Source organism: Moesziomyces antarcticus, assembly GCF_000747765.1.
Source record: "Moesziomyces antarcticus DNA, scaffold: scaffold_v10011, strain JCM 10317, whole genome shotgun sequence".
Classification (NCBI taxonomy): domain Eukaryota; kingdom Fungi; phylum Basidiomycota; class Ustilaginomycetes; order Ustilaginales; family Ustilaginaceae; genus Moesziomyces; species Moesziomyces antarcticus.
In genome coordinates this window covers 311,230-335,737 of record NW_014638999.1, presented here as the reverse complement: position 1 = coordinate 335,737, position 24,508 = coordinate 311,230, and the positions used below count along the sequence as shown (strand labels likewise).

At 61.4% G+C, this 24,508-nt stretch overlaps 11 protein-coding genes across 11 annotated transcripts; 6 read left to right on the top strand and 5 right to left on the bottom strand.

The window, feature by feature from the left end:
• Positions 1 to 513: 513 nt before the first annotated feature.
• PAN0_011d4289 (thioredoxin reductase) lies at positions 514 to 3,027 on the top strand (the record flags this gene model as incomplete). The annotated part of the gene is made up of 3 exons (XM_014800259.1): positions 514 to 682; positions 780 to 2,259; positions 2,772 to 3,027. 3 exons carry the CDS (start codon positions 514 to 516, stop codon positions 3,025 to 3,027), a joined length of 1,905 nt encoding a protein of 634 aa, XP_014655745.1.
• Positions 3,028 to 3,121: 94 nt separating this feature from the next.
• PAN0_011d4288 (WD40 repeat-like protein) lies at positions 3,122 to 4,309 on the top strand (the record flags this gene model as incomplete). The annotated part of the gene is made up of 1 exon (XM_014800258.1): positions 3,122 to 4,309. One exon carries the CDS (start codon positions 3,122 to 3,124, stop codon positions 4,307 to 4,309), a length of 1,188 nt encoding a protein of 395 aa, XP_014655744.1.
• Positions 4,310 to 4,422: 113 nt separating this feature from the next.
• On the bottom strand, positions 4,423 to 6,360 carry PAN0_011c4287 (ALDH-like protein; the record flags this gene model as incomplete). Its single annotated transcript, XM_014800257.1, has 1 exon — positions 4,423 to 6,360. One exon carries the CDS (start codon positions 6,358 to 6,360, stop codon positions 4,423 to 4,425), a length of 1,938 nt encoding a protein of 645 aa, XP_014655743.1.
• A 398-nt stretch (positions 6,361 to 6,758) lies between these two features.
• On the bottom strand, positions 6,759 to 7,290 carry PAN0_011c4286 (uncharacterized protein; the record flags this gene model as incomplete). The annotated part of the gene is made up of 2 exons (XM_014800256.1): positions 6,759 to 7,110; positions 7,193 to 7,290. The coding sequence occupies 2 exons, from the start codon at positions 7,288 to 7,290 to the stop codon at positions 6,759 to 6,761; spliced, it is 450 nt and encodes a 149-aa protein (XP_014655742.1).
• Positions 7,291 to 8,301: 1,011 nt separating this feature from the next.
• PAN0_011d4285 (uncharacterized protein) lies at positions 8,302 to 10,800 on the top strand (the record flags this gene model as incomplete). Its single annotated transcript, XM_014800255.1, has 1 exon — positions 8,302 to 10,800. The coding sequence occupies one exon, from the start codon at positions 8,302 to 8,304 to the stop codon at positions 10,798 to 10,800; it is 2,499 nt and encodes an 832-aa protein (XP_014655741.1).
• A 301-nt stretch (positions 10,801 to 11,101) lies between these two features.
• Positions 11,102 to 12,196, top strand: PAN0_011d4284 (mov34-domain-containing protein; the record flags this gene model as incomplete). Its single annotated transcript, XM_014800254.1, has 1 exon — positions 11,102 to 12,196. The coding sequence occupies one exon, from the start codon at positions 11,102 to 11,104 to the stop codon at positions 12,194 to 12,196; it is 1,095 nt and encodes a 364-aa protein (XP_014655740.1).
• Positions 12,197 to 12,423: 227 nt separating this feature from the next.
• PAN0_011c4283 (G2/mitotic-specific cyclin cdc13) lies at positions 12,424 to 14,478 on the bottom strand (the record flags this gene model as incomplete). The annotated part of the gene is made up of 1 exon (XM_014800253.1): positions 12,424 to 14,478. One exon carries the CDS (start codon positions 14,476 to 14,478, stop codon positions 12,424 to 12,426), a length of 2,055 nt encoding a protein of 684 aa, XP_014655739.1.
• A 943-nt stretch (positions 14,479 to 15,421) lies between these two features.
• Positions 15,422 to 16,717, bottom strand: PAN0_011c4282 (uncharacterized protein; the record flags this gene model as incomplete). Its single annotated transcript, XM_014800252.1, has 4 exons — positions 15,422 to 15,535; positions 15,687 to 15,830; positions 15,917 to 16,365; positions 16,645 to 16,717. 4 exons carry the CDS (start codon positions 16,715 to 16,717, stop codon positions 15,422 to 15,424), a joined length of 780 nt encoding a protein of 259 aa, XP_014655738.1.
• A 1,433-nt stretch (positions 16,718 to 18,150) lies between these two features.
• PAN0_011d4281 (F-box only protein 18) lies at positions 18,151 to 21,564 on the top strand (the record flags this gene model as incomplete). Its single annotated transcript, XM_014800251.1, has 1 exon — positions 18,151 to 21,564. One exon carries the CDS (start codon positions 18,151 to 18,153, stop codon positions 21,562 to 21,564), a length of 3,414 nt encoding a protein of 1,137 aa, XP_014655737.1.
• Positions 21,565 to 21,788: 224 nt separating this feature from the next.
• On the bottom strand, positions 21,789 to 22,640 carry PAN0_011c4280 (bola-like protein; the record flags this gene model as incomplete). Its single annotated transcript, XM_014800250.1, has 2 exons — positions 21,789 to 22,496; positions 22,578 to 22,640. 2 exons carry the CDS (start codon positions 22,638 to 22,640, stop codon positions 21,789 to 21,791), a joined length of 771 nt encoding a protein of 256 aa, XP_014655736.1.
• A 492-nt stretch (positions 22,641 to 23,132) lies between these two features.
• Positions 23,133 to 24,494, top strand: PAN0_011d4279 (protein N-terminal asparagine amidohydrolase; the record flags this gene model as incomplete). Its single annotated transcript, XM_014800249.1, has 1 exon — positions 23,133 to 24,494. One exon carries the CDS (start codon positions 23,133 to 23,135, stop codon positions 24,492 to 24,494), a length of 1,362 nt encoding a protein of 453 aa, XP_014655735.1.
• Between the last annotated feature and the right edge of the window lie 14 nt (positions 24,495 to 24,508).

The following is a 24,508-nucleotide window of genomic DNA, read 5'->3' as shown; positions in this document are numbered from 1 at the left end:
AGCATCCCCGAATGTCGTATCGGTGACGTCTTGATGCTGCAATCAAACTACATACCCGATCGTGGACCCATGCCTGAATGACGGCGAGAAACTTGATCTGATGGGAGCTCGGCGAGTCAGGGTCCAGTCTACGAGTGCGCCATGTGGAGCGCGGTCACCGCCCGAGGTGTCCGAGTGCCTTTCGTGAGCGCTGTGGGACACGCAGCGGCAAGAGGACCGAGCAAACAAAGTATGCAACGACTGCACTGATCCGCTTGCAAAGTTCCTGACTCACGACATGTTCATGACTGTGAGATGCAGGGACGGGCACTTGCTCATAGAAGCCACACTGATGGAGGGGGTCGTGTGGTCGGGTGCGAATTTTCATGTTGTTAGATCGACGACCACTTCAGATGCTCTCGATCGCTTTTACGCACGATGGCCAAGGTCCGGAGGGTCGGAGCGGCAGAGGGACGGACGATTTGAAACCCTCGCAGTTCCCGCCAGTTGAAATTGGCCACGGAGATAGTCCGAATGGCCACGGCTGAATTGGGCAGCGCGGCTCGCCTGAAAGCCGGTCGAGAGGGAATTGGCAGCGCGACCGAGCCGGTGACAGTCACAGGGAAATTCAAGGAAATCCTGCCGTTGCCACTCGAATTCCGCCAGGCGGCCACGGGAGAGTGGCGGAGGGTGGCGGGCGGCCGTTCGGCAGAGCTTACCGGCTAAGAAGGCTGGCTCTGGCTGGGTTGACTGGGGAAGTGGCGACTGAGAAGATCGATTTGCTTCTATCTCCGCCTCAGAGAAGGGGCACAGCAGGCACGCCATCCCACGCAACACCGGCTCCGCTTTGTCCGTTCATCAGCTAGGCCTTGACACTCCTCACACATCCTGGCCTCACCACCACACCCCTAGCATCCTCAACGCCGGCTTCATCTCCAGCATCTCGCATCAATCCTTGCGCATCAGTCACCTGCTGCCGCATCCTTATATGAGCCTAACCCGATCGACTCTTCGTTCGGTTACGTTCAACTCGACCCAAGTCGCCCACGTCTTCAAGCGCACCAGCAGCTTTTCGCATCAGCCACTCCGAGCCTGCTACTCAACGCACTCGCGCTCCACCCGACCCCGATCGCTCCAGGCCACCGCACCTTTCGCAGCGCTTTCTGCCGTCTCGCTTCGCAACCAATCCACCACCAACTCACACACTTCCGACAATATGACTGAGCACGTCAACGGTACCAACGGCACCGCCTCGTCGTCCAGCGGCAACAAGGTCCACAAGGTCGTCATCATTGGCTCCGGCCCTGCCGGTCACACCGCCGCCATCTACCTGGCGCGTGCCAACCTCGAGCCCGTGCTCTTCGAGGGCATGCTCGCCAACGGCCTCGCTCCCGGCGGACAGCTCACCACCACCACCGACGTCGAGAACTTCCCAGGCTTCCCCGATGGCATCCGTGGTCCCGAGATCATGGACAAGTTCCGCGCACAGTCCGTCCGCTTCGGCACCGAGATCCACACCGAGACCATCTCCAAGGTGGATCTCTCGTCGCGCCCCTTCAAGTTCTGGCGCGAATACGCCGAGGACCAGGCGCCCGAGCTCACCGACACCCTCATCATCGCCACCGGTGCCAGCGCCAAGCGCATGCACCTTCCGGGCGAGGACACCTACTGGCAGAGCGGTATCTCGGCCTGCGCCGTCTGCGACGGTGCCGTGCCCATCTTCCGCAACAAGCCGCTCGTCGTCGTCGGCGGCGGTGACAGCGCGGCCGAGGAGGCCATGTACCTCACCAAGTACGCTTCGCACGTGCACGTGCTCGTGCGCAGAGACGAGCTGCGTGCGTCCAAGATCATGGCCAAGCGTCTGCTGGCGCATCCCAAGGTGACGGTGCACTTCAACACCGTGCCCACCGAGGCCAAGGGTGACGGCGAGCTGCTCAAGGCGGTGCGCGTCAAGGACACCAAGACGAGCGAGGAACGCGACATGGACGCCAACGGCCTCTTCTACGCCATCGGCCACCTCCCCGCCACCTCGCTCGTCAAGGGCCAGGTCGACCTCGACAGCGACGGCTACATCATCACCACCCCAGGCACCGCACAGACCTCGGTCAAGGGTGTCTTTGCCGCCGGAGACGTTGCGGACAAGAAGTACCGCCAGGCCATCACCAGTGCCGGCACCGGCTGCATTGCTGCGCTCGAGGCGGAGCGCCTGCTCGCAGAGGAGGAGGTGCTCGACCCCGTCGACGCCGCACAGGCCAACCACTACACTGGCACGGACAAGGAGTAGGCGTGCCACATGCACGTTTCCGCCTCTCCCAGTACGATATAGAACAGACGCAGTGCGCACGGTCGCCAGACCACCTCGTCGACTCACGCAACGGCGTGCAGTCTTCTTGCGACACCGCTTCATCACATCCTCACGAAACGGCGCTCTGGCGTCGCTTTGGCTCGGTTTTCGTCCCGTTGGCATCCATTGACCACAGTAATCATAGCAACTCAAAATGGCTTCACTGGGTGTGTGTGCTCGCGTGCGTGACTGCAATACTGATGCACACCTTTCGTGCCTGTGCGTGTTGCGTGAGAACAATGAGGCGAAGGAAGGGGCTTGAACGGTGGGACTCATGTGGGGGTTGGTGGAGAAGGGCTGTCACGTGACGCGACTGGCTGGACGCCAGGCGGCGAGTTTTGCGCCTTCTCGTCCGCAACGGCAATTTTGTGCGGACTCGGTTGCATCCCGCAGAGCTGGTCTGACCGCTACCTCCTCTTGCTCCCTCATTACCGACTGGGCTTATCAGAACGCTCACCACTCGCTATCGAACCAACCTCGGAGAAGTACGACGCAGCACACTCCCGTCTCGCGGCACTCTGGCTCCGCCGACACCACCGAGACAGCGACCTGCCTTGGTAGCCGCGTCACCTCTTCGACTCCGCGCGCAGACGGATCCTAACGTCATCGCAGCTGCACTCATTGCTTTCCTCAGCATCGACCAACGATTCCGACAGAGCATCGCCATTGGTGCTTCAGCCGCTTCGAACGAGCAGGCGTCTTGAGACCCGCCGAGGCCGTCGCACTTGGGTTCCAGTCTGGCAGCCCGCCTTGACCTCGCAGCCAGCAGCGAAGTAGCTGCGCGACGCTCACTACGCAATGGCGTTCTTCTCATCTGCATCCACAACCAACACGTTTGGCGCGCGGCCAGCCGCCACGCCTGGCCAGATCAACACGTCGGCGGCGTCCAAGACGACGGGCGACCAGGACCAGGAGGTCACGCCCGGTGCCACGGACACGGTGAGCGCGCTCGCCTTTTCGCCCACCGCCGACTTTCTCGCCGTGGCGAGCTGGGACAACAACGTGCGCATCTACCAGATCAACAAGACGTCGAACACGCCCGTGCAGCCATGGCAGCAGTACTCGCACGAGGGGCCCGTGCTCGACCTGTGCTGGAGCACGGACGGGACCAAGGTGTTTTCGGCGGGCGCCGACAAGGTGTGCCGCATGTTTGACATGAACACCAACCAGCCCGCGGTGGTGGCGCAGCACAACGACACGATCCGCAGCGTGCGCTGGCTCAACGTCGCGGGCGGTGTGCTGCTGACGGCGGGGTGGGACAAGCAGCTCAAGATCTGGAAGATCGACAATCCGGCCTCGCCGCAGGCGGTGCACTCGCTCACGCTGCCGGAAAAGTGCTATGCGATGGACAATGTGCAGAACGTGGTGGTGGTGGCCATGGCCGAACGCATGGTGCTGGGCTTCCGTCTGGAGGAGACCGGCTCGATCACGCCGCTGACCGAACAGCAGAGTCCGCTCAAGTACCAGACGCGATCCATGGCTGTGCTGCCGGACGGCGACGGGTATGCGCTCGGCGGCGTCGAGGGCCGTGTGGGCGTGCAGTACTTCCACGATCCGCCAGACAAGGACAACAAGGTGAAGAAGTTTGCGTTCAAGTGTCATCGTCGCGCCAATGCGGACCATCCCGAAGTGCCGCGCAACGAGTCGCACATCTATCCGGTCAACTGCATCGCCTTCAACGTGCACGGCACTTTTGCTACGGGCGGTGCGGACGGCTCGATCAACTTTTGGTGCAAGCAGTCGCGCACGCGTCTCAAGACCATGGAGACCAAGGGTCCCGCCAACGCACCCAAGGAACTGCTCAAGACCAACCCGGCCAAACAACCCATCACTGCCATCGGCTTCAACCGCGATGCCACCATCTTTGCCTACGCCGTCGGATACGACTGGCACAAGGGATACCAGGGCGCCGGTCAGGTGGAGCCCAAGATCTACATCCAACCCGTCAAGTACGAGGACGTGCAGAAGAGGCCTCCCAAGGCCTGAGTCGCTCTTCCCCTTTGAAAATGGTAAGCAATCATACGAGTTTGAGCGCCATCATGGGCTGTGTGGATTGCGATCCCCATGGATGTGAGGTCTATATTCGGGGGGGTTGAGGATTAGGCCGAGTTGAGGATGAGGTCGAGGATGGCCTTGGCGCGAGCGGGGATGGAGGGAGCATAGGCGAATCCGACGAGGGCGTTGACAAAGCCCCACGATCGGGCTGGCTTCTGCATTGGATAGTCGAGTGGGGGCGGGATGCCTGTTTTGAGGAGGCTGAAGAGTCGATCGCGCGTGACGGCCTTTGGCTGCGTGAGACCCAAGAGCCCTTCTGGACCGGCGAACCTGCCGTATCCGCTCTTCTTGACGCCTCCAAAGGGGAGGCCTTGGTTGAGGTAGCTTACGCCAAAGTCGTTGATGTTGACCATGCCCGCGTGGATGCGCGCGGCGATGTAGTCGCAGTGCGCCCGTGTGGCGGAAAACACGGACGAACCCAAGGCATACCTCGTGGAGTTGGCAATGCCCACCGCCGCGTCCAGATCGCCCGACTTGAACGGCATGACTACAAACACGGGTGCAAAAAGCTCCTCGTTGGCAATCGCCATGGACGTCGTCACACCCACCAGCAGTGTCGGCGTAAAGTAGTGTCCGTGCTTCCACTTTGGATGCTCGAACCGCTTGCCACCGACGACAAGCTTGGCGCCCTGACGAACCGCGTCCTGGATGAGCTGCTCGAGATGCGCAAAGCGTGCATCGGTGATCATGGCGCCCATGTCCACACGGTCACCCTGTTTGCCACCGCGCGAAGAGGCGCCAAAGGACGCATCGTCCATGAAACTGCCGAGCTTCAGATCGCGGATGCGCGGCTCGACGATCGCCACGAGCCGATCAACGATGGCCTCGTCCACAACAAATCGTTCGATGCCGATGCAGTTCTGACCGGCGCCCTGGAAGCAGCTGCGCATGAAGGTCGAGCCAAAGTACTTGAGGTCCGCATCGCGCAGCAAAATGGCAGGATCCTTGCCACCCAACTCGAGCGTCACGGGGGTAAGCTCCTTGGTGGCCGCCTGCGCCACGAGTCGACCGACATGCTCGGAGCCGATGAAGGTGAGATGGGCAATATCGGCGCTCTGGGTCAGAGCCTCGGCCTCCTCGGGGAAGCATGTTACGAGCTGTACCAGCTCAGGGTCGCATCCGGAGGCGCGCAGACACTCGCGCACGGCGTCGACAAAGTAATGCGCCGACCAGGCTACGAGTTCGCTTGCCTTGACCACGATGGCGTTGCCCGCAAACAAACTGGCGATGATGGGGCCGAGCACGTTGTGTGCCGAGTAGTTCCAGCTGACGCACGCACCGACGACGCCCATGGGCTCGTGACGCACCTCGCACACCTTGTGCATGAGCAGCAGATTGTTCGGCCTCACCTCGGTCCGCAGCACGCGCTCGCCATTGCCAATGGTCCAAGCGAGCTTGCTGCAGGTCGTGAGGAGTTCGCCGAAAGCGGCGTCGATAGCGGTCTTGCCCGTATCGCGTGCAGCGACACGGGTGATGGTCTCTGCATCGCGCACCACCCACCGCTGCATGGTGCGCATCACCTTCCTGCGCACCGCGAACGACGACCTTGCCCACATAACCTGCGCCTGCTTGGCGCGCGCGATCTTTTGCGCGATCGTCTCGCGTGTGTCTGCATCGACCTCGCCGATCAGGTACGCCGTAGCGGGGTCGTAGCAGATGATCTTGCCCGGCTTGGCCGCATCGCGAATGTGCGGCTTTTCGAGCACGCTAGATGTCCAACCCGGCTGCGCCTGCGGTGGTGCGCGGATGGACACCAACGCACCCTGCTCGGCGAGGTACGCGGTGAGGTACGACCCGACGCGCGAGACGAGCAGGATGATGAGACCCGTGAAGATGAGCCCCGTGGGCGAGCGCACGGCGCCCGAACGCAGCGCTGGGAAGAGGTGGAAGAAGTACAGATCGGTCTGGAGGACGAAGAGCTGGATGTGGTGCTGCAGCTGCTCGCCCAGCGCCGAGACGCTCGGCCACGAAGATGCGGTCATTGCGGCCTGGTTGATGCTATCGCGGCAGGGCAGAGGGGTTGGGGCAACGGTGGCACGAAGGATGGAGGGCACAAGTGTTCGCGTGGTGCATGGGCGTGCGTGTTGGATTTGGCTCAAGATTTAGACTTGTCGGCGTTCGCCCTGAGAAGAAGCTCGAGAAGGAAGCAGCGTTTCTCGCGCGTGCAGCCGTACGTCCTGGCACCGAATCATACGAGCCCAACGCCGCCCGCCGCAACACATGCTCGCCACGAGGGGTGTGCGCGCGCCGAGTTGGCAGCTGTCAGCCGCGTCAAATTCGAGGCTACAACGCAGTGCTGGTCTAACACCTCAAAAATGTCGGTACTGGATCGGCACCATGCATCTGTGATCTGACGACCCGATCCGGTATCATCGCATCGCTATCGGAGGCCGACCGAAGTGGATGCCCTGAACCCACGGTCTCGGAAGGCAGCAATCGTGCAAGTGACGGGAAGCGAGTATGGCAGTCTAGAAGCTGCTGCGATAAGCGCCGCATGAGTTCGGGAAGGCGACGTGCGAGAGGCGAGACGGTGAGGAATGCTTGGCAGCTTTCTGCGGACCAGCCCAACAGCAACGTGGCGAATGACGACCCACGCGGAAGGATCTCGTATGCGAGTGGGGTGGATCATGTCAAGCCACACCATCGGGAGATCCATGCGGGGGACCGCCAAGACATGCCAACGCCAGGCCAGCGCCAGGCCAGTGCGAAGAGCAGACCGCGAATGCATCGAGCTAGCTTGCAGTAGATCTAAACCGCACATGCCTCTGTGCGCGAGTCTTGGCAGGGTTAAGGCCCCCTTGCTCTTCTTGGCACGCGCGTGTCGAGCCGCCAAAGCGTTCCGATTGATCCGACATGGAGCCAACTTTGCGTTCTCTGGCAGAAGTTGCGGATGCAAAGTTCCAGAGAGCCATGCGGAGCGGGGCCGACCTCAAAGGCTCGTCTTTGAATGAGCGGCAGAAACCAGCAGGAGACGGCCAATTTCGGCAGCTCGAGACGCCGACAGAAAGCAGCCAACAAGAAATCGCAACCGCTGCACGCGAGGCAGCGCGATGAGGTCAATCGTCAATCCAACGCACCAACGCCGTCTGGAGCCCCCCAAAAAGAAATGCCCGCCAAAAATTGGCATTTTGTTGCATTTCCTGCCAGCCTTGCGACGCTACGTCACCCCCGAAAGCAACCACGCTGCGAAACGAACAGCAGCCGGGCGTGCCTGATCCAGCCACAAACGATGACCTCCGTGTGCTTCCTGCTGCTGCTGTTGGTGTTGGTTAGGCCCCAATTCGATCAAGTGGGAGCCGCTGGGCTGGTGTGTGGGGGTGCTGCCGGACCATGCATGCATGCATACTAGTTCAGCGCAATGCAACAAGATCGGATGCGGACCAAGACGTCGGTGCTGGTCGGGTGGGGTATGGCGTGCAGGCAGAAGTGCTTGCGATTGACAGCAGAGAGCGTATGTGCGAGGCCTCATCGTGTGGCGGCGGGCGAGAGCAGAGCGTTGACCTCGCTTGACGCAGTGCCATTTCTTGGCGCGGGCCCACGCCAAAATTGCCGCTCATCGTCGCTCGACGCCCGCCCAACTACGCACCGCCGCTGACCACCGCTCGCTCGACGCCATACTCGACCCTCCTCTCGCTGTGGGGTCCCCCTCTTTCTGCTGTCCACTTATGAAGCCCCGCCCTCTGTTTGCTTCCATCCACCACCAGCCCACCCTGCCAATGGCGTCGCGCATCTCCCTCGACCAGAGACTCTGATCTCCTCGCTCTATAGCAACATGCACTCGCGCACCCAGCCCTTCTAGACGCAGTCGGCCCTTAAGTTTCCAGAGCAACACCCTCCCACCCGCTCGACCGCAAGATCCAGCACCCATATACCCCACAACCCTTGCTTTTCCTCTCCATTCTCGGTATCATCGAACCATAAACATGGCTTCCATCGCTCGCCGCATCGTCAGCGGCCAAAAGGCTCGCTTCAAGGATCCCCTGCTCGATCTCGACCTCGACCTCACCTATGTCACGGACAACATCATCATCATGGGCTTCCCCGCCTCGGGCGTCCAGTCGCTCTACCGCAACAAGCGCTCCGACGTCCGCCGCTTCCTCGACAAGCGTCACGACGACCTCTACCGCGTCTACAACTTTTGCCCCCTCACCGAAAACTCGTACGATCCCGACGAGTTCTACGGCCGAGTCTCGCGCTTTCCCTTCCCAGACCACCACGCCCCGCCGCTCAGCCTCATCCCGCTCTTCGTCGCCGACATCACCGACTTCCTCGAGTCCGACCCGGACGCAACCGCCGTCATCCACTGCAAGGCCGGCAAGGGAAGATCGGGCACCATGACCTGCTGCTACCTCGTCTCGCTTCCTTACCTCCCCACCGCTCCCACCAGCATCAAAAACTACAGCAACATGCAGCGCCCCGAGACAAAGCCAGATGCCGCTGCCCCACCTCAACCTGCACCCCGGGACACGGCGACACAAGCAGCTGCCGTCGTCCAGCGCCATCCCATGCACTCGCTCGACGAGCATGTGCCCTTGCCCCCCGAGCGCAGCAGCAGCATGACCCTCCAGATCCCACGCTCGGCAGCCTGGACAGACGCAGCGCAGGGCGAATCCATCAATGCACCGCCGGGCGCTCCGTCCGCACGCGCAACGCTCCGCAGGAGACCCTCGCTCGCGCCCGAGCAGAGCATCATCTGCAACAACGACCACGACCCGCAGGCCGAGGTGCAGCAGATCTCACAGCGGCTCCAGACCATCTTTGACCTGCACACACAGCGTCGCATGAAGCCCGAGTCGAGCAACAAGGCGTCGGGACGTCGACGTGCGCGCTCCAACGCGACTGGTCTGCGGCCCTCGGCGCACTCGACCGGCGCCATGCCATCGGCTGCAGCATCGACCATCTCGTTGCGCGCGCTGGGCGCCGGTCCGGCCGGCCGCAGCTGCGATGCGCTCCACAGGACCAGCCAGAGCACGCACGACTTTGGCTCCGGTCTGCACTCGCGCTTCGCCACCCACAGCCGCGCCAGCACCAGCATGTCCTACGCGCCCGACACGAGCTCCTTCTACAACACCGACCTCGGCTCGTCCATGATGGATTCGTTCGTGCAGCGTGAAGGCTCTGGTACTGACGATGACGACTCGGTGGCGGTCAATCAGAATACCGAGGACCACAGCGATACCAAGAAGCCGCGCATGGGTGTATCCATCCCGAGCCAGCGCCGTTGGGTTGGCTACTGGACGCGCATCCTGTCGGGACGCGATGCGCGGCTGTCGATGACCTCGGTGGTGCGCCAGCCGCGCCGTCAGATCCGCATCACTCGCGTCTCGGTCGAGCGCACCGCCTCGCCGCACGCCAAAAGCGCACAGAGCTGGATCGAGCGGCTCGTGCCGCACTCGGATGCGCTGAGCGTCCAGCTCGCGCGGTACGACGACTCGCTCGTAGACCGTCTCGAGTCGTGGGAGCGCCATGCACGCCGGCGCGCCAAGGCCTTCGGCCAAAACGACCCGTCCGGTCTGGCGGGTGATCTGGATGCCGAGGAGCAGCACCAGAAACAGTACCTCAAGACGCTCCGCAGGAAGGCGTCGCATCTGCAGTGCTGGGACGGCAACAAGTTCGACGACGACCACGAGACCAAGATCGGCAACTGGGGCGTGCATGTCCAGGCCGAGGCCGAGCGCGCAAGGGCGTTCGATTGGAGGGACGACCAGCCGCAGCTCAACTACTTTGCGCTCTTTGCAGAGAGCCAGCCGCGCCAAGCTGTCCAGGGCGCCAGTCAGAAGTTGTGCAGGTACACTTTTGAGTCGCAGCAGCAGGCGGCGCAGGCACGTCACTCGTCCACCTCGAGTGCGGATTCGGGCTACTACTCGTCCAATGCTGCATCGCCCGATGAGGCCGCTGACCACGGCGCGCGCGCTCCAGCCGACGCGCAGCATCTCAAGCCCGAAGCTGCGAACCAGCCGCTACTGCGTCGAATGACCCGCAAGGCTTCCGGCATGCTCCGCACCTCGAGCAACGATGCACCGCGCGGTCAAGACGTCACTCCGCCTTCGTCCACATCGTATCTGCCCTCCACCGCCCAGCCCACTGCTGCGGTTACGGACGGCGAAGAGCTGGTGGTGGGCCAGGTGTTGGATGCCGACCGCGAGGTGTGTGTCAAGGTGCTCGTCGGTCGCACGGGCACCAAACACGCCAAGCTGCCCGACGTCGCCTCTGCAGGATGGTGCTGGTTCATCCCGTCCTTCGAAGACCCCGATGCAGGCAGCGCCGGTATGGCCAGCATCGGCGCACGTACGGTCATTCGCTTTGACAAGGACGAGATCGACTTTCGCAAACAACCGCTCGGCCTCGTCGCCATCGAGGTCGAGTGGGAGTGGCTCAGCGTCGGCGAACACGACGACCTCGCCAATAGCACAGATAGCTAGCCCCACTATAGATGAGAAGTTGGAAGAGCAGTCTCAATGTATTTGTATAGAACTTGTATAGAATGCTTCCGACTGGTGTGCGAGTGTCGACATGAGAGTGTCGAGATGGGATTAAGAAGGAGTTGGGCGAACGGAGCAATTTGTTAGAGCGCTGCAACTGTGGACCAGGAAAAACGCCGGCGGATGGGCTGAGTGGAGGCAAAGATCGCTCGCTCGAGCCACGCACGTCCCTCTGCGCGCCTTGTCTTGCTCCTACCATCCACTCGCGCTTCTCCAACTCGATCTTGCATACGCCGCCACAATGACAACAGCTTCCTCTTCGACGCCCTCGGGCGGCATGGCGCAGGCGACATTCGAGCTCAACAACTCCATCGTACCTCTGGACGCCTCCACGCTGGACTCCATCTTTGCATACGACACGGAGGCGCAGCGAGCGATCCTGCGCGCGCAACCCTGGAAGAGTGATCCGCACTTCTTCACCAAGGTTCGCATCTCTGCGGTGGCGCTGATCAAGATGGTGATGCACGCGCGCTCCGGCGGGATCTACGAGATCATGGGTCTGATGCAGGGCAAGATCGATGTGGAGAATCGCACGCTGTACGTGATGGACTCGTTTGCGCTTCCAGTCGAAGGCACCGAGACGCGCGTCAACGCCCAAAACGAAGCATACGAATACATGGTCCAGTACCTCGACGATAGCAAGCAGGTGGGGAGACTGGAGAATGTCGTTGGATGGTACCATAGTCATCCCGGGTACGGGTGTTGGTTGAGTGGCATCGATGTGGGGACGCAACGAACGAATCAGCAGTTCCAGGATCCGTTTGTTGCGATCGTCATTGATCCGAACCGAACCATCTCGACGGGAAAAGTGGATATCGGAGCATTCAGGACCTATCCCGAGGGATATGTTGCCGAGGAAGATAAGCAGGGTGGGGTACAGAGTGTACCGCTGGATAAGATCGAGGACTTTGGTGTACATGCGGGACACTACTACCCGTTGGAGGTGGAGCATTTCAAGAGCAGTCTGGATGCCAAGTTGGTGGATTTGCTTTGGAACAAGTACTGGCAAAACACCCTTGCTCAATCGCCCCTCGTGACCAACCGGGCGTATACCACGGATCAGATTCGTGATCTGGCAGGCAAACTTGCCCAATCCCACCCCGCCATCACCAACAGATCTTCGGCTGCCTCAAACCCCTTCCCACCCCCTCCCAAAGCTGAGACAGACAACAAGCAAGAATCTGCATCCGCCGAAAAGCTGGTCGAACAAATGTCCAACAAGGCCCAATCTTCCACCCTTGCAAATCCCGCCCACGACGCCCGCAAATTGGCAGCAGAGGCAAATCACGCCCTCCTCACCTCCTCCCTCAAATCAGCCCTCTTCCTACCCCAATAACCCCCCCCCCCCCCCTCATCCCCCCACCAAAACCCAATCGCAATCCATTTCGTTTCCCCACACACCAGCATGTTAAGAAAACGTAGCGAAATGTTTTGGGTGGGAACAAGCGAATACAACATGCGGCAAGTGTGTGTTGAGAGCCGGAGATGCTTAGAGGGATAGCCAAAGAAAATGCATAATGTCAAAAGAGACTTGGGAGGATGGTGATGATTGTGTAGAAAGGATCAGAACGTCTCGGCGGCATCGTAGGCGTTGGTCACGTCGCGCAGCACGTGACGGGTATCTTGGGCGCCATGCATCTTGACGTCCTCCTTGTCGTCCTCTTCGTACACGTCTTGGTCCACGTCGTCCGACTCGTCGTCGTCGTGCCTGTACGACACCGTGTCGTCCGCATCGTTGTTCTGGCTCGGCTCGGCATCAAGCATGGCCTGGGCCGACGCGGGCGTGTTGGCACGCGGCGTGGCGATGGGCGACAACTCGGGACGCTCAATCGCCTTGAGCTCGTACAGATCCACGCGCAGCACATTGAGGTCCTGCTCGTCGTGGTCCGCCACCACACCCTCGGGGAACGTGCGCTTGGCCCAGTCGATCACGTACGTCGACGCACGCATAAACTTCTTGTGCGCATACTTCTTGTGGAAGAACTGGTGCGCCGTCGGACGCAGGCAGTAGTCGAGCATGATCTCGGCCGTGCCCAGCAGCTCCTGCTCCGAGTACGTCGAGTAGTGCACCAGCGTCGGCGTCCACTCGCCGCGCTCGAGCACCTCGCGCGCCAGCCACACCGAGGCAGCAGCAACGAGCGAGGGCGGGTGCTCCATGAGCCGATAGTCGAGCAGCGAGATCTCCATAAAGTACTTGGCGACGGTGCGCGTCTGGATGTCGTAGTTGTCCGCCTTGCTGATGCGACGCAGGAAGTTCATCGGGTTGGCGTACGACATGCTAAAGTCGAGCACCTTGAGCACGTAGCGCTCGGCGCGCAGGATCTCGAGGTCGGTGTAGCCGCCGTCGGCGAGGTAATAGAAGTTCTGGATGGACGGGCACATGACCTCCTCGTACTTGGACGCGATGAACATGGCGGTGACGCCGATGAGCTGCAGCTTGGAGAGCGAGATGGTGCGGCGCGAGAGGAAGCGGTCGATGATGTTGACCGCCAGGTAGAGCGTCTCGGGCAGCAGGCGGAACTTGGCGTGGATGTCGACGAGCCAGTCGATGAGGATGGCGCGCACCTCCCAGTTGATCTCCTTCTGCTGCGCCATGTAGTCGCCGTTGGGCATGTTGATGATCTCGAGCTCCTTCATGTACTCAAAGATGTCGTTGACGTACTCGGCCACCATGAGCGGGTCCTCGGCATCCTCGGCGTCGAGGTCCTCCCAGCCCTCGTCCTTGGCGGGCTTGGCGACGCCCTGCTCCGTCTTGAGACGCTTGGCCTGAGGTGCCTCTACCTTGTCTTCGGTCTCGCGCACCTCGTTGAGCGATGTCTTGGAGGAGCGAGTGGGCATAGCCGCCGAGGTCGAGGTGGCAGAGGCTTCGCGTCGAACGCTGGTCTGCGAGCTGGCGGAGGTGGTGCGCACCATGGAGCCCTTGCGGGTGGCGGCGACGGCGTTGGTGGCGGCGGTGGATCGTGATGTCGCAGAGGGAATGCCAGTGGTGGTGGAGGTGGTGGTGCCGGCAACACGCCTGGATGCGCGGAAGGGGCGATCGGCAGCCGAGGTGGCGGCAGCAGCATCTACGGTCGAGGTGGTGGTGGCGGTGGTGGGGCGGGTGCGAACGACGCGGCGAGCGGCTCCGACGCCGGTGATGGTGGCGGCGGTGGTGGTGGCGACGGCGGCGGCGGATGATCGTGACGAAGCTGATGTCGAGGCGGTGGCGCGGGGCTTGATGGCATCCTTGAGCGCGGCCTTACCCTTGTCGTCGTTGCCGGCCATGTTGGTGCGGGTTCGGTTGGCGTTGGTCAGGTCGCCGAGCGCGGCCCTCTTCCGAGTTCCGAGAACGCCGGAGGCAGCCGATGCAGCCGATGCCTTGGTGGGCGCGGTGAGGCCCGAGGCGGGCTTGGACGGACCGGCATCGGCAGCAGCAGCATCGACGCCGTACCTTGTGGATCTGGAGGCGACGCCAGCAACGCCTGCGTTCTCCTTAGACTGCGCGCCGGTGGTGGAGGTGGTGCTGCGCGTGCGCAGTGGGATGCGTCGGGATGCCTGTGTGGGACGCGACGAGGTCGAGGGGTGGTGACGATGAGCATCTGGTTCTGCGACTTTCAGAGGTGGCAGAAGCGGGGGCATAGCAGTCACTTACAATGTTTTGGGACATTTTGGATGGTAATAGGGACGATTAGGATGATCCGTGAGGCGAGAGGCTGGTGAGACGCGATGCGGTGGATGGAGGGTCGGAGGTCGCGACGGACACGACGATGGCGAGATGCGGTGGTTGCAGAGATTGTCAGCGGCTGACCATGGATGGATATGCTTGCAGAGAGACACGACGCGAGCGATGGAGGGATGCAGCGGACAGGCAGGCAGACGAGACGACGCGTCGTGGTCGCGGCGAGCGTGATCGCGACCAAAGGGCGACGATGGAGCCAAGGACGACGCGGACGATGCTAGCGAGGAAGGCGCGAATGACGAAGGGACGAGGATGCAGAGATGAGGAGGGAGGGATGTGGAAGGGGAGGAGTAGGTGTAGGAAGGAAGAGGAGAGAGGGGATAGGATGAGGTAGGATGAAGGGATCGAGTGGAGACGACTCGAGCCAAGAGAGGGCGCTGCCCGTGTGAGGCAGGCAGCAAAAAAAAACGGCACAGCAGAGCGCAGTGTGATGGGAAAGAGGCAGCGAGGCAGCGAGGCAGCAGAGCGGCCGAAATTGCGCGCTGGGTTGAGGCGTCGATTTCAACACGAAGGTCGCGCTCTGAAGTCGGCATTTCGAGGCACGACGGGCAGGCTCAATTGGAAATGGCGTCGACTGCCAACGCGAATTTGGCCCGCAGGCCAGGGCGAGGCAGAGAGAGAGCGTGTCGCATCGCCGCCACACGCCCGCCGCGAGGATCGAGGAAATTGGGCTTTGAACGCATCGCGCATCGCCAGCTGCAAGCGCCAAAATTCCGATGACCCGCAGCCATAAATCGCGGAAATTCGCCAAAAATCGACCATTTCTGGCGAAAAATGCAGCGTTCAACTTCCACTGGCTCGGACGGCGGCGGCTTGGCGATTCTGCGGCACTGTTAGGTCTCGTCACTGTCTCAGACGGGCGAGTCGATTTGCTGCTCCAGACGCTGCCTCCTCCTCGTCCTCGTCATCCCAGGTCTGCCATGCCAGCAGATGGGACGCCGAAGGAGCAGTAGCCAGCTAGTTTAGAGAGCGATACGAAGCACTGAGATCGGCGCGAGACGTTGGAAGGGGGGACCGAGTCGACAAGGGAGCAACGACAGCCATGCGGGGCGGTCGCTTCAAGGGAGCACGAAAACGAGGCCAGGCGCAGAAGAGACGAGGCACTCACAGGAAGAGAAGAGTTCTTGATGGTAGTCGAATGTTGCTTTGAGAGTGTGTTGAGATAGAATATGTCGGCAGTTGTCGGTAGAGGCTTGCTGTGTGGTTGGTTGGATGGCTGGTGAAGGGCGTGCGTTCGGGTGTTGATGGCGAGCTAGTTGGATAGTTGAAGGATGTTGGACAAGTCTATATGACCGCTGAGACTGTATGATGCTGACTGAAGGCGATTCCAGCGGACACCGAGCTTGGAGATGCCGTGATCAGAGTCTCTGCTTGCGACGACACGATGAGCGAGTCGACGGTGTTGAACAGCGCAGTGAGCAGCGACGAAGATGGCGTCGCACTGTGCAGGCTTGATGAAGGGGGAGAGAGAGGTGAAGATGAGGAGGCTTGGGAGAGGAGTGGTAGGAAGGGTCGAGTATGGTGAGGATGTCGAGAGGCAAGAAAGTGAAGGGCGAGGCAGTGAGCGAAGCACGTTCGCGTTTCCAGCGGCTGTTTGGTGAGCGACGCGGCAAGATGGGCTTGCAAGGATGCCTGTCGCGAGAGGGATGCTCGGTTGGTGGAATCTACAGGCAGCCAGCCCCGAGCGCAGGCGCAAGGCCGTTGCGGTTGCTCCGGCGTCCAAATTCGAGCTTCGAGCTGGGGCTTGAGCGCGAAAGGTGCGCCCTTGCGACGTGAGCGTGGACGTGCTTCGTGTCGTATTGTATTGGGTCACTTTTGAGCGTGCATAATTCTACTGCACACACTCACTACGGGCGTCCGCAGGTCGAATTGCTCGATTCCACTTTCAAGTGTTCGCTGCACTTGCGCCCTTCGCAGGCGCCGATGGGCAATACAAACACCATGGCAGCCGTGATGTAAGACCTAGTTGGTGTCCCTGTTAGTGCCGGTCTTTCTTCCAATGCGAAGTGTTTGTGGTGTCGCGTTTCGGACTCTCTGCAACAACGTCAGCCGGCCGGCAACCACACCGTGAGGCTTCCGTACATCGCTTGGCGGCTTCACTTTAGCAGCAGCAGGCCGGATCAGGCCTGGGAATGCCATGCGTCGCTATGTATGTCCATTGAGGTCATCTGGCCTCGTGTCACTCGCGACCAGTCGCAGCTGTGGCACATAGCCACCGGACAAGCCGCAAACCGAGCCAGGAGAGTGAGCACGTGCTGAGGCTCCTTTGTCGTTTCCGACATCTGCAGTCCATCCTTGCTCGCTGTAGGTAGGAGCGGCGAGTGACTTGGTTGAGTGTGCGCACCACGCCCGGTCTGGCGAGGAGGGGTCACCGGCAGAATGAAAATAAGGTCCACATGAACGCTCCGAAAAAACAGGCACCGAAAATCACGCCTCCCCGCTCCTCGGCTGAGAACAACAGCCTCGGAAGAAATGACGCACGGAATCCGAAAAACTCCACATGGGCACGCGCGACGCGGCCCATCTCGTCACGTGCAGCCAGCACCATTTGCTGGCCCAGCTTGGCCCTGATGCTCCGCTCGCCATTTGGCTGCACCCCCATCGGCCCCGAGGCAGTGCTGACGCTCGCAAGCAGGGAGTGGAAGTTGGAGACAGAGCTTGAGGCACGAGTGGAACACGACAGCGGGGTGGATGCATATGCACCAGGTACAAGTGTCGAGGGGCCAACGGTGAGCCGCGACGGGAGGTGGGCAGCAGTGCATCTGAAGCACTAGAACGTTGAATCTTCTGGCCGCGTCCTGGTCAAAGCTGCAGCGCCGACGCAAATTGAGCCGACGCTGGAAGGTCAGCCAGCACATCCAAAGCGCGCATTCGGAGGGACAGGCTCAAAAGGCACGGGCGCAAGCCAAGCCAACCAGGCCAGCGGCTGCTGACGCCGTGAGCTGCTGGACTGACTCGCTCGCGTGACTGGCCTCGCGTTGAGTGGCCTCGCGAAGGCCTTTTTTTCGCGCTTTGCAAAAGGGTCCAAGCTGCAGAGCTCAATATTTGCCGCTGGAGCGTGTTCACCGGGATCCGAGCGCTGGCTCTCCATCACAATCAAGCGTGGGACCAAAGCGTACTCATCGGGTGGAGGCCAAGTACGTCGTAGCCCCCGAGCGACTGTATGCGAAGCGGATGCCCTCCCGATCCCGCCATCAGCTGCGGAGAGAAGCCGAGCCTGTCTGACTACTGCTGCGAGCTTGGAAGCCGATTTTGGCCACGCCTGCTCGGCAATCTGAGATTGCTTCAAAGGGGCGCGCGTGTTGCACTCCACTCGAGAACGCGAGCAAAACTCAGCCGCGCAGGATTTCCGACTTGGCAACCCACTCGACCCCTGTCCTCCTCATCAACTACAACTACAATCGTCGATCTGCCTCCATCATCCACACTGCATGCCCATTGTGATCCAAGCCAACGGAGACGGAAGGTCCATGCTGCTATCAACCACCACCACGCACCTTTTCGCGCGTCAGGACTTCTAGCTCTCGCCATCCACATGCCGTCGGTCGACTCCCATCCATACTCCACTAGCCATGCAGCCGCTCGCATACGTCGAGCCGCTACGCATTGCGTCTCAAATGCATCCACCACATCAAAAGTCTGCCGGCTCTAGCAGCATCGCCAGCTCGAGCATGCTCACTGCACACAGTCCAGCCAAACGCAAGAAGCCCGCCCCCTCCTCGTCCACCGACCCGCAGGGCTCGTCAATTCGAACCATCCCTCCGACGACCAAGGCCGCATCGACAGCGTCAAACAGGCCTCTCAAGAAAAAGACAGTATCGTCCAATGACGATTCTCTTGCCGCCCGCTTGCAGCCCAAGCTCTCTCAGTCCTCCTGGCGCAGAACCAAGTCGTACCAGCATGTCGATCTCAGCGGACCCACCCGTCGCACCGTGCTCGAATGGCTACCCCGCGAGGTCGTCTTCATGGTCCTCCATCTCCTCTCCTTTCAGGATCTCCACAGTCTCACCTGGGCCGACAAACGCATTCGGCCGCTCGTCCACGCAAAGTCCTTCAGCCCGTGGCGCAAGCGCCTCGCCTCCTTCCTCCACGCAGAACGCCTCTACGATGAGACAATCAGCCTCGAGGAGGACTCGATCTTCAACGCTTCCGACGCCGACGCGCCAAGCGATGACGAAGATGCGCATGCACAAGCAACCACCAATGCCGCCGCAGCCACCGATGCCACCGCTTCCCGGGCACCAGCCAACCGAGCAAACTCGGACCATGTGCAGATCGAGCAAAGCTTTGTTCAAGCCTACGCAGACCTCGTCAGCGCCTTCGAGCTCAAGTCGGCCCCCGTCGATCTCCTCGACCTCGTCCCTTGCCTCACCCGCATCTGGCACGATCATGACTCCTTCACCACCATCCGAAAGTGGTGCAGAGACTTTGTCGTCGGTCGCACATCAGCAGATCACATCTTGGCCGCCGTCGACCACATCACCGCCATCGAGGTCCTCTGCTGCGTCCGCCTCTATCTCGCCCTCGTCCGCATCTCTCGCGCCTTCGCCCAAGACCTCCCTCCGCTTCAATCGGCGCGCATCCTCGACTACAACCTGCGTTCCGCCGTCGCCACCTTCTTCAAGCCCAGCGCCATCGCGCCACTACCGCCGCCGGGCGCACATCTCGCCTTCCAACTCACCCACGAACAGGCACGCTTCGTCAATCGAGACGTGCGCCCGGGCGAGATCATCAAGGTGCAGGCCTTTGCAGGCACCGGCAAGACCCGCTCCCTCCTCGCTTACGCCGACCGCCGGCCAAACAAGCGCTTCCTCTACATCGCCTTCAACAAGGCCGCCGCAGAAGACGCTCGTCGCCGTTTCCCTACCCACGTACAGTGTCGCACCATGCACTCGGTCGCTCTCTGCCAGGTGGTCCGCGCCGCCGGCCAAGAGATCGGCGACCTGCGCGCTCGCGACGTGGTCCGCTTGCTCGGCGACAGCCTCCCCGCAGGCCAGCTCGCCAAAACTCAGGCCATGGCCACGCAGACCGGGCGCGATCACCGCCTCACCCCCACCGCCGTCGCCACCTACGTGCTCGCCACCCTTCAACGCTTCTTCTACTCGGACGACGCCACCATCATCCCAGACCGTCACGTGCCGACAAAGGTGGCCACCGACACCGATCTCAAGATTCGCGCCGTCGCCAGATGTGCACAGGAGCTCTGGGATCTCATCCGTCAAGGCGCGCCGGATCGGTCCGGAAAGTCGGTCCGATGCCCCCACGACGCCTACGTCAAGCTCCTGCAGCTCCAAGCGCCCCACCACTCGGAGAACTACTTCAAGGCATTCGACGTCCTCCTGCTCGACGAGGCACAGGATCTGTCCGCCGCCCAGGTCTCGATCCTCCTTCGCGCGCAGAAGCACTGCGGCATCCTCATCGTCGGCGACGTCTTTCAGAAGATCTACGGCTTCCGTGGCGGCACAGCAAAGGCCTTCAACGAGCGTCTCCATCCATCCTCGGCGCACTTTCAGCTCACCAAGAGCTTCCGATTCGGCGATAACGTCGCCAAGATCGCGACGGAGATGCTCGGTCTCCGCAAGCCAGCGCCGTGGGAGCGTGCGGCGCCGCGACCTGTCCTCAGTGGCGCTCTTGGCACCAACGACCGCGTTTACGCCGAGGCCAACCTTTTCCGCGACCTTCTTGCGCCTCCCGAAGCAGAGCAATCGCAATTTCCCACAGAAACACCTCAGGGCGATGGCGCACCATCGCAACCAGCAGCTCGGCAGACTCAAGCAATCGGGGCTGCTGCGACACAAGCACAAGGCGCCGAAGCACTTGCGACAGCGCTCGGCGAGGGAGGGCAAGCTGTGGCTCTGCAGGTGGGATCGATCGGCGAGATGGGCCACAGCGAGGACATTCTCACGCACACGCGCATCTTTCGAAGCAATCGCAAGCTCTGCCTCACCGCACTTGCGCTGTCAGCGTCGCTTCCGCAGCCTCACAAGATCTTTCTCAAGACGAGCCAGTCGCTCCAACCGGACGCCATCGTGACGCTGCTGCGCGACGCGCACATCTTGTATCACAACGACTCCCGCTCCATGTCGCGCAACTCGCTGCTGCGCGACTTTGCGAGCTGGAAGGACCTGGTGCAGCGCGTCGAGGCCGAAGGGTCCGGCGAGACCAAACTCAGCCTTGCCGTAGCGCTGGGTGGGCTGTTGGCAAGCTCCGACTTCTTGGACCAGGTGGCGCTGCTCGAGACGCGGTTTGCACCCACGGAGGACGCGGCGACGGTGGTGCTGACCACGGTGCATCAGGCAAAGGGTCTCGAGTGGGACTGCGTGGTTGTCGAGGACGATTTTCGGCCGGTGTTTGGCAACGACAAGACGCAGAGGGTGGAGGTGGCGAGCTACTGGCACCAGGACGAGCTGAACCACCTCTACGTCGCTCTCACTCGAGCCAAGCGGAATCTGATCGTGTCGCGGTGCGTGATGCATTGGATCGCAGCCATGCGCGGGCTGTATCAGTACAGGCTGCTGCCGAGCAACACCAACCTCAGCATTGGCAGGTTGGGCCTGTGCCCGCACTGCAACGGTTCCAAGCATGCGCTTGTGGTGCGCGAGTATCGTCTGGCGTGCTTCGACTTTCTCAATCCCAAGTGCAACCAGCACCGGCCAGAGTACAAACACAGCCGAGAGCCATGCCCACCTACCGACGTGGTTGGATGTGTAGGCTGTCTGTCCGATCCGAGCTCAGCTGCACACGTCGATGCGCTCGCGGATCCAGACTTGGCTGTGTTCGTCTCGACTGCACCCAAGATCACGCGTCAACGCCCACATGCGCCCAAGCCACACGACGATGCGGCCGAGGGCAAGCACGACGAAAAGGCAGTGGGCTTCAAGCTCGAGCCGGCCAAGCATGCGTTCTTGAACGCCGATCACCGATCCATGAAGTGGGCCATCATGCATCACGAGTACAAACGTGCAGTCTACTCGTGGCTCGCATAAGCATCCATCGCATCCCCCCACACGCAGTCACGAGTGATGGCTGCATCTTATCATCATTGTACTTTTACCTCACACACCAACCAAACTTGCATTTCGGCTCACTCCATCACGGACGCACAACTCTCATAGAATGAAGACGGGGGGTAAAGCACGGTGAAAAAAAAAAGGTTGGAGCAAGACGATACAGGGCGAAAGTGGACGAAGCGGTGGGATTGAAAGGCCGATTAGACGCCGGCCATGCCAAACATGCCGGTAGCGTCTCTGACGCGTGCAATGTCGCTTGCGGTGAGGTGGTGTTTCTGGGAAAGGAAAAAGTCTTCAAAGATGCGTTCGATCTCTGCGTCTCCGGGCGATCTTCCGGACGGTCCTGGCGAAGCAGCACCTGCCTCTACATTGGGACCCGAGAACTGGAGTTCGAGATAGGATCGGAGGCCGGTCCAGAATTCGGTGGAGCGGATGCGGTTCTCGTGCAGACGCGAGATGCTCGGACTCAGCGGTGGCGGTACCGCGGTCCCCGGATACTGAGTTGCGTTGCCCTGCGCGGTGTTGCTACCGAGGGGTTTACCTACGGAGCGGTGACCCGAGAGCGTATCGTCGTCGGTCGTCAGCGTGAGTTCTGGAATCGACACGCCCGAGGCAGTGCGATTGTGCGAAGGCCTCGAGCCGGTGATGATGGGTGCTGGTGCCTGAAGGTCCGCCGACGTAGGCTTGGCTGCAGCCGCCGCAGGAGTGGCGGTGGAGGATGTCGACATCTGCTCGTACTGCGCTGCGGTGTAGGTCTTTTGCGAAAAGGCGTGCAGCTGCGCAATCTCGTCCTTGAGAAGCTCGTTCACCATGCGATGACGCTTGAGCGTGTTGAGGCCCTCGAAGGCGTCGCTCACAATCACCACGTCGTACGCCTGCCCACATCCTCCAGACACATCCGACACCACCTACCATCCCCACCACAAAGATACCGTCACGGAATCAGCACAGCACGTCATTTTGCATACATAGCAGGGTAGGCGACTTACGAGGGTCGAGACGTTGCGCACCTTCTGCCGAATGGCAGACTCGAGCTCTTGTGACGATACCATGGCGTTTCCAGCTTTGTCGCCTGGTATGGAGTGGTCGGAAAGCGGTTGTTCCTGCAGAAGCGTACGATGAAGCGTCCGTTGTGTGAGAGCGTAAGCGAGTCGATCCGGTCGCGAGAGTGTGGGCAGTTGGACAAGGTTCGGTAGAGAGAGGGTGAGGGGGAGAAGGCGAGGTCGACGATTGCGGAGGCAGCCCTTGCATGCCTCACGGCCGGCCGCCAACCGAGCGAGCCGCGAGCAGCAGCAGCAGCCAGCACCAACAGCAGCGGGCGCGCACAGCCCTTGGCCCAAGCTCAGCTGCTGGACCAGCAAAGGGTGCGCGTGCGCCGGCCGCTTTTTCCAAAATGGGAAGCTGCGTCAAATTTGGACGCGTCGGACCTGGCTTGGCTGCATGTCTCTGAGCGCCGAGAGGAACGCTTCCATGCGCCAGCCATCTCGGAAGCTATTTTCGAGATACCAGATTTGTTAGACCGCCAACGAATCGGGGTCCGATCCATGCGAAGCTCCGACCTGGACCCTGAAGACCCTCGTGATGCTTCGGGTTTCCCACCAGACCATCACTTCTCTCAACGCTGCTCCACACCCGAAGGAAGGCGAGCATCCGTCAAGATTCTTCGACTGGCCTGCTTCAAGATAGCTCGAGGGTCCGCGCAACCGAATCCGGCTTCGATTGGCTCTGCGCTCGCTGCAGCCACCCGCGGACCTCGGAGCTGTCGTGCGTGCATGTCGACTTGCGCTGGCCTAGAGAAGCGGCCAGGGCGCATCGCCTGCATCCAGCTCGACTCCAAGCATGCCGATGTGGCTCGAAATGTAGACACGGCTCTGCGCCTTGCCGCCGGTCTCATCGCCGACCGATTCGCGGATCCGGTCGATCTCGTCGTGCTTCCCGAGCTCGCGCTGACGGGCTATGTGTTCGAATCCAGAGAGGAGCTCGATCCGCTCCTCGAGGATGCAAGCACCTTCTCAGCGCCACGCCCCATCTCTAGGCCTGCGCCGTCGAGCGATGTGTCTGCCTTCATCTCGGCGTGCCGCAGCTCGTGCGTTGGTTCGGATCATCCGAGCCTAAACCTCGCAGCTCATGTGGCGCAGCAGCTGCAATGTCACGTTGTCATCGGCTTCCCCGAGCGCGGGTCTTCCGACCATGACCAGGCGATACGCGCAGCCGCGGCTGGCGCAACCGCGGTCAGCGCCCCTTTCGACGCAAGGCCCATCGAGCACCGCGCCGAGCCGAGAGCGATCGACGACCGCGCCGCCTACAACTCGGCTGCCCTGATAGCGCCGGACGGATCGCTCCTGCACGTCTTTCGCAAGCATTTCCTGTTCGAGACCGACGAAAAATGGGCGGTCCAAGGCAGCGGATTCCAGGCGCTCCATCTGCCTGCGCTTGGCACCGTCTGCGTCGCCATCTGCATGGATCTCAACCCATTCCGATTCACCGCCCCGTTCGAAGACTACGAACTCGCGTCCTTCTGCGTCGAGCACGACGTGGACCTGCTCGTCATGCCCATGGCCTGGTTGGCGCCGAGCGACGAACGCCATCAGCTTGAATCAGACCAAGCCGCTGCGCCGCTACAGCCCAGCCTGTCAACGATCAACTACTGGGCGTTGCGTTGCAAGCCTTTCTTTCAGCCGCCCAAGCCCTCGGTGTCGCCCTCGGTGCCGTTGTCCGAGCTTGGCGAGGTTCGACTGCACAAGCAAAGATACCTCATCACGGCCAATCGGGTGGGTCGGGAGCGCGACTCGATCTTCGGTGGCTCCTCCTGCGTCCTCCAGATGAAGCCCCACGAGCGGCCTCTCCTAATCGAGTGCCTCAACTCTGCCGAGGAAGCCTGTCTCGTAACTACGCTACCCCGCTAAAGTCGTGCGTGCCA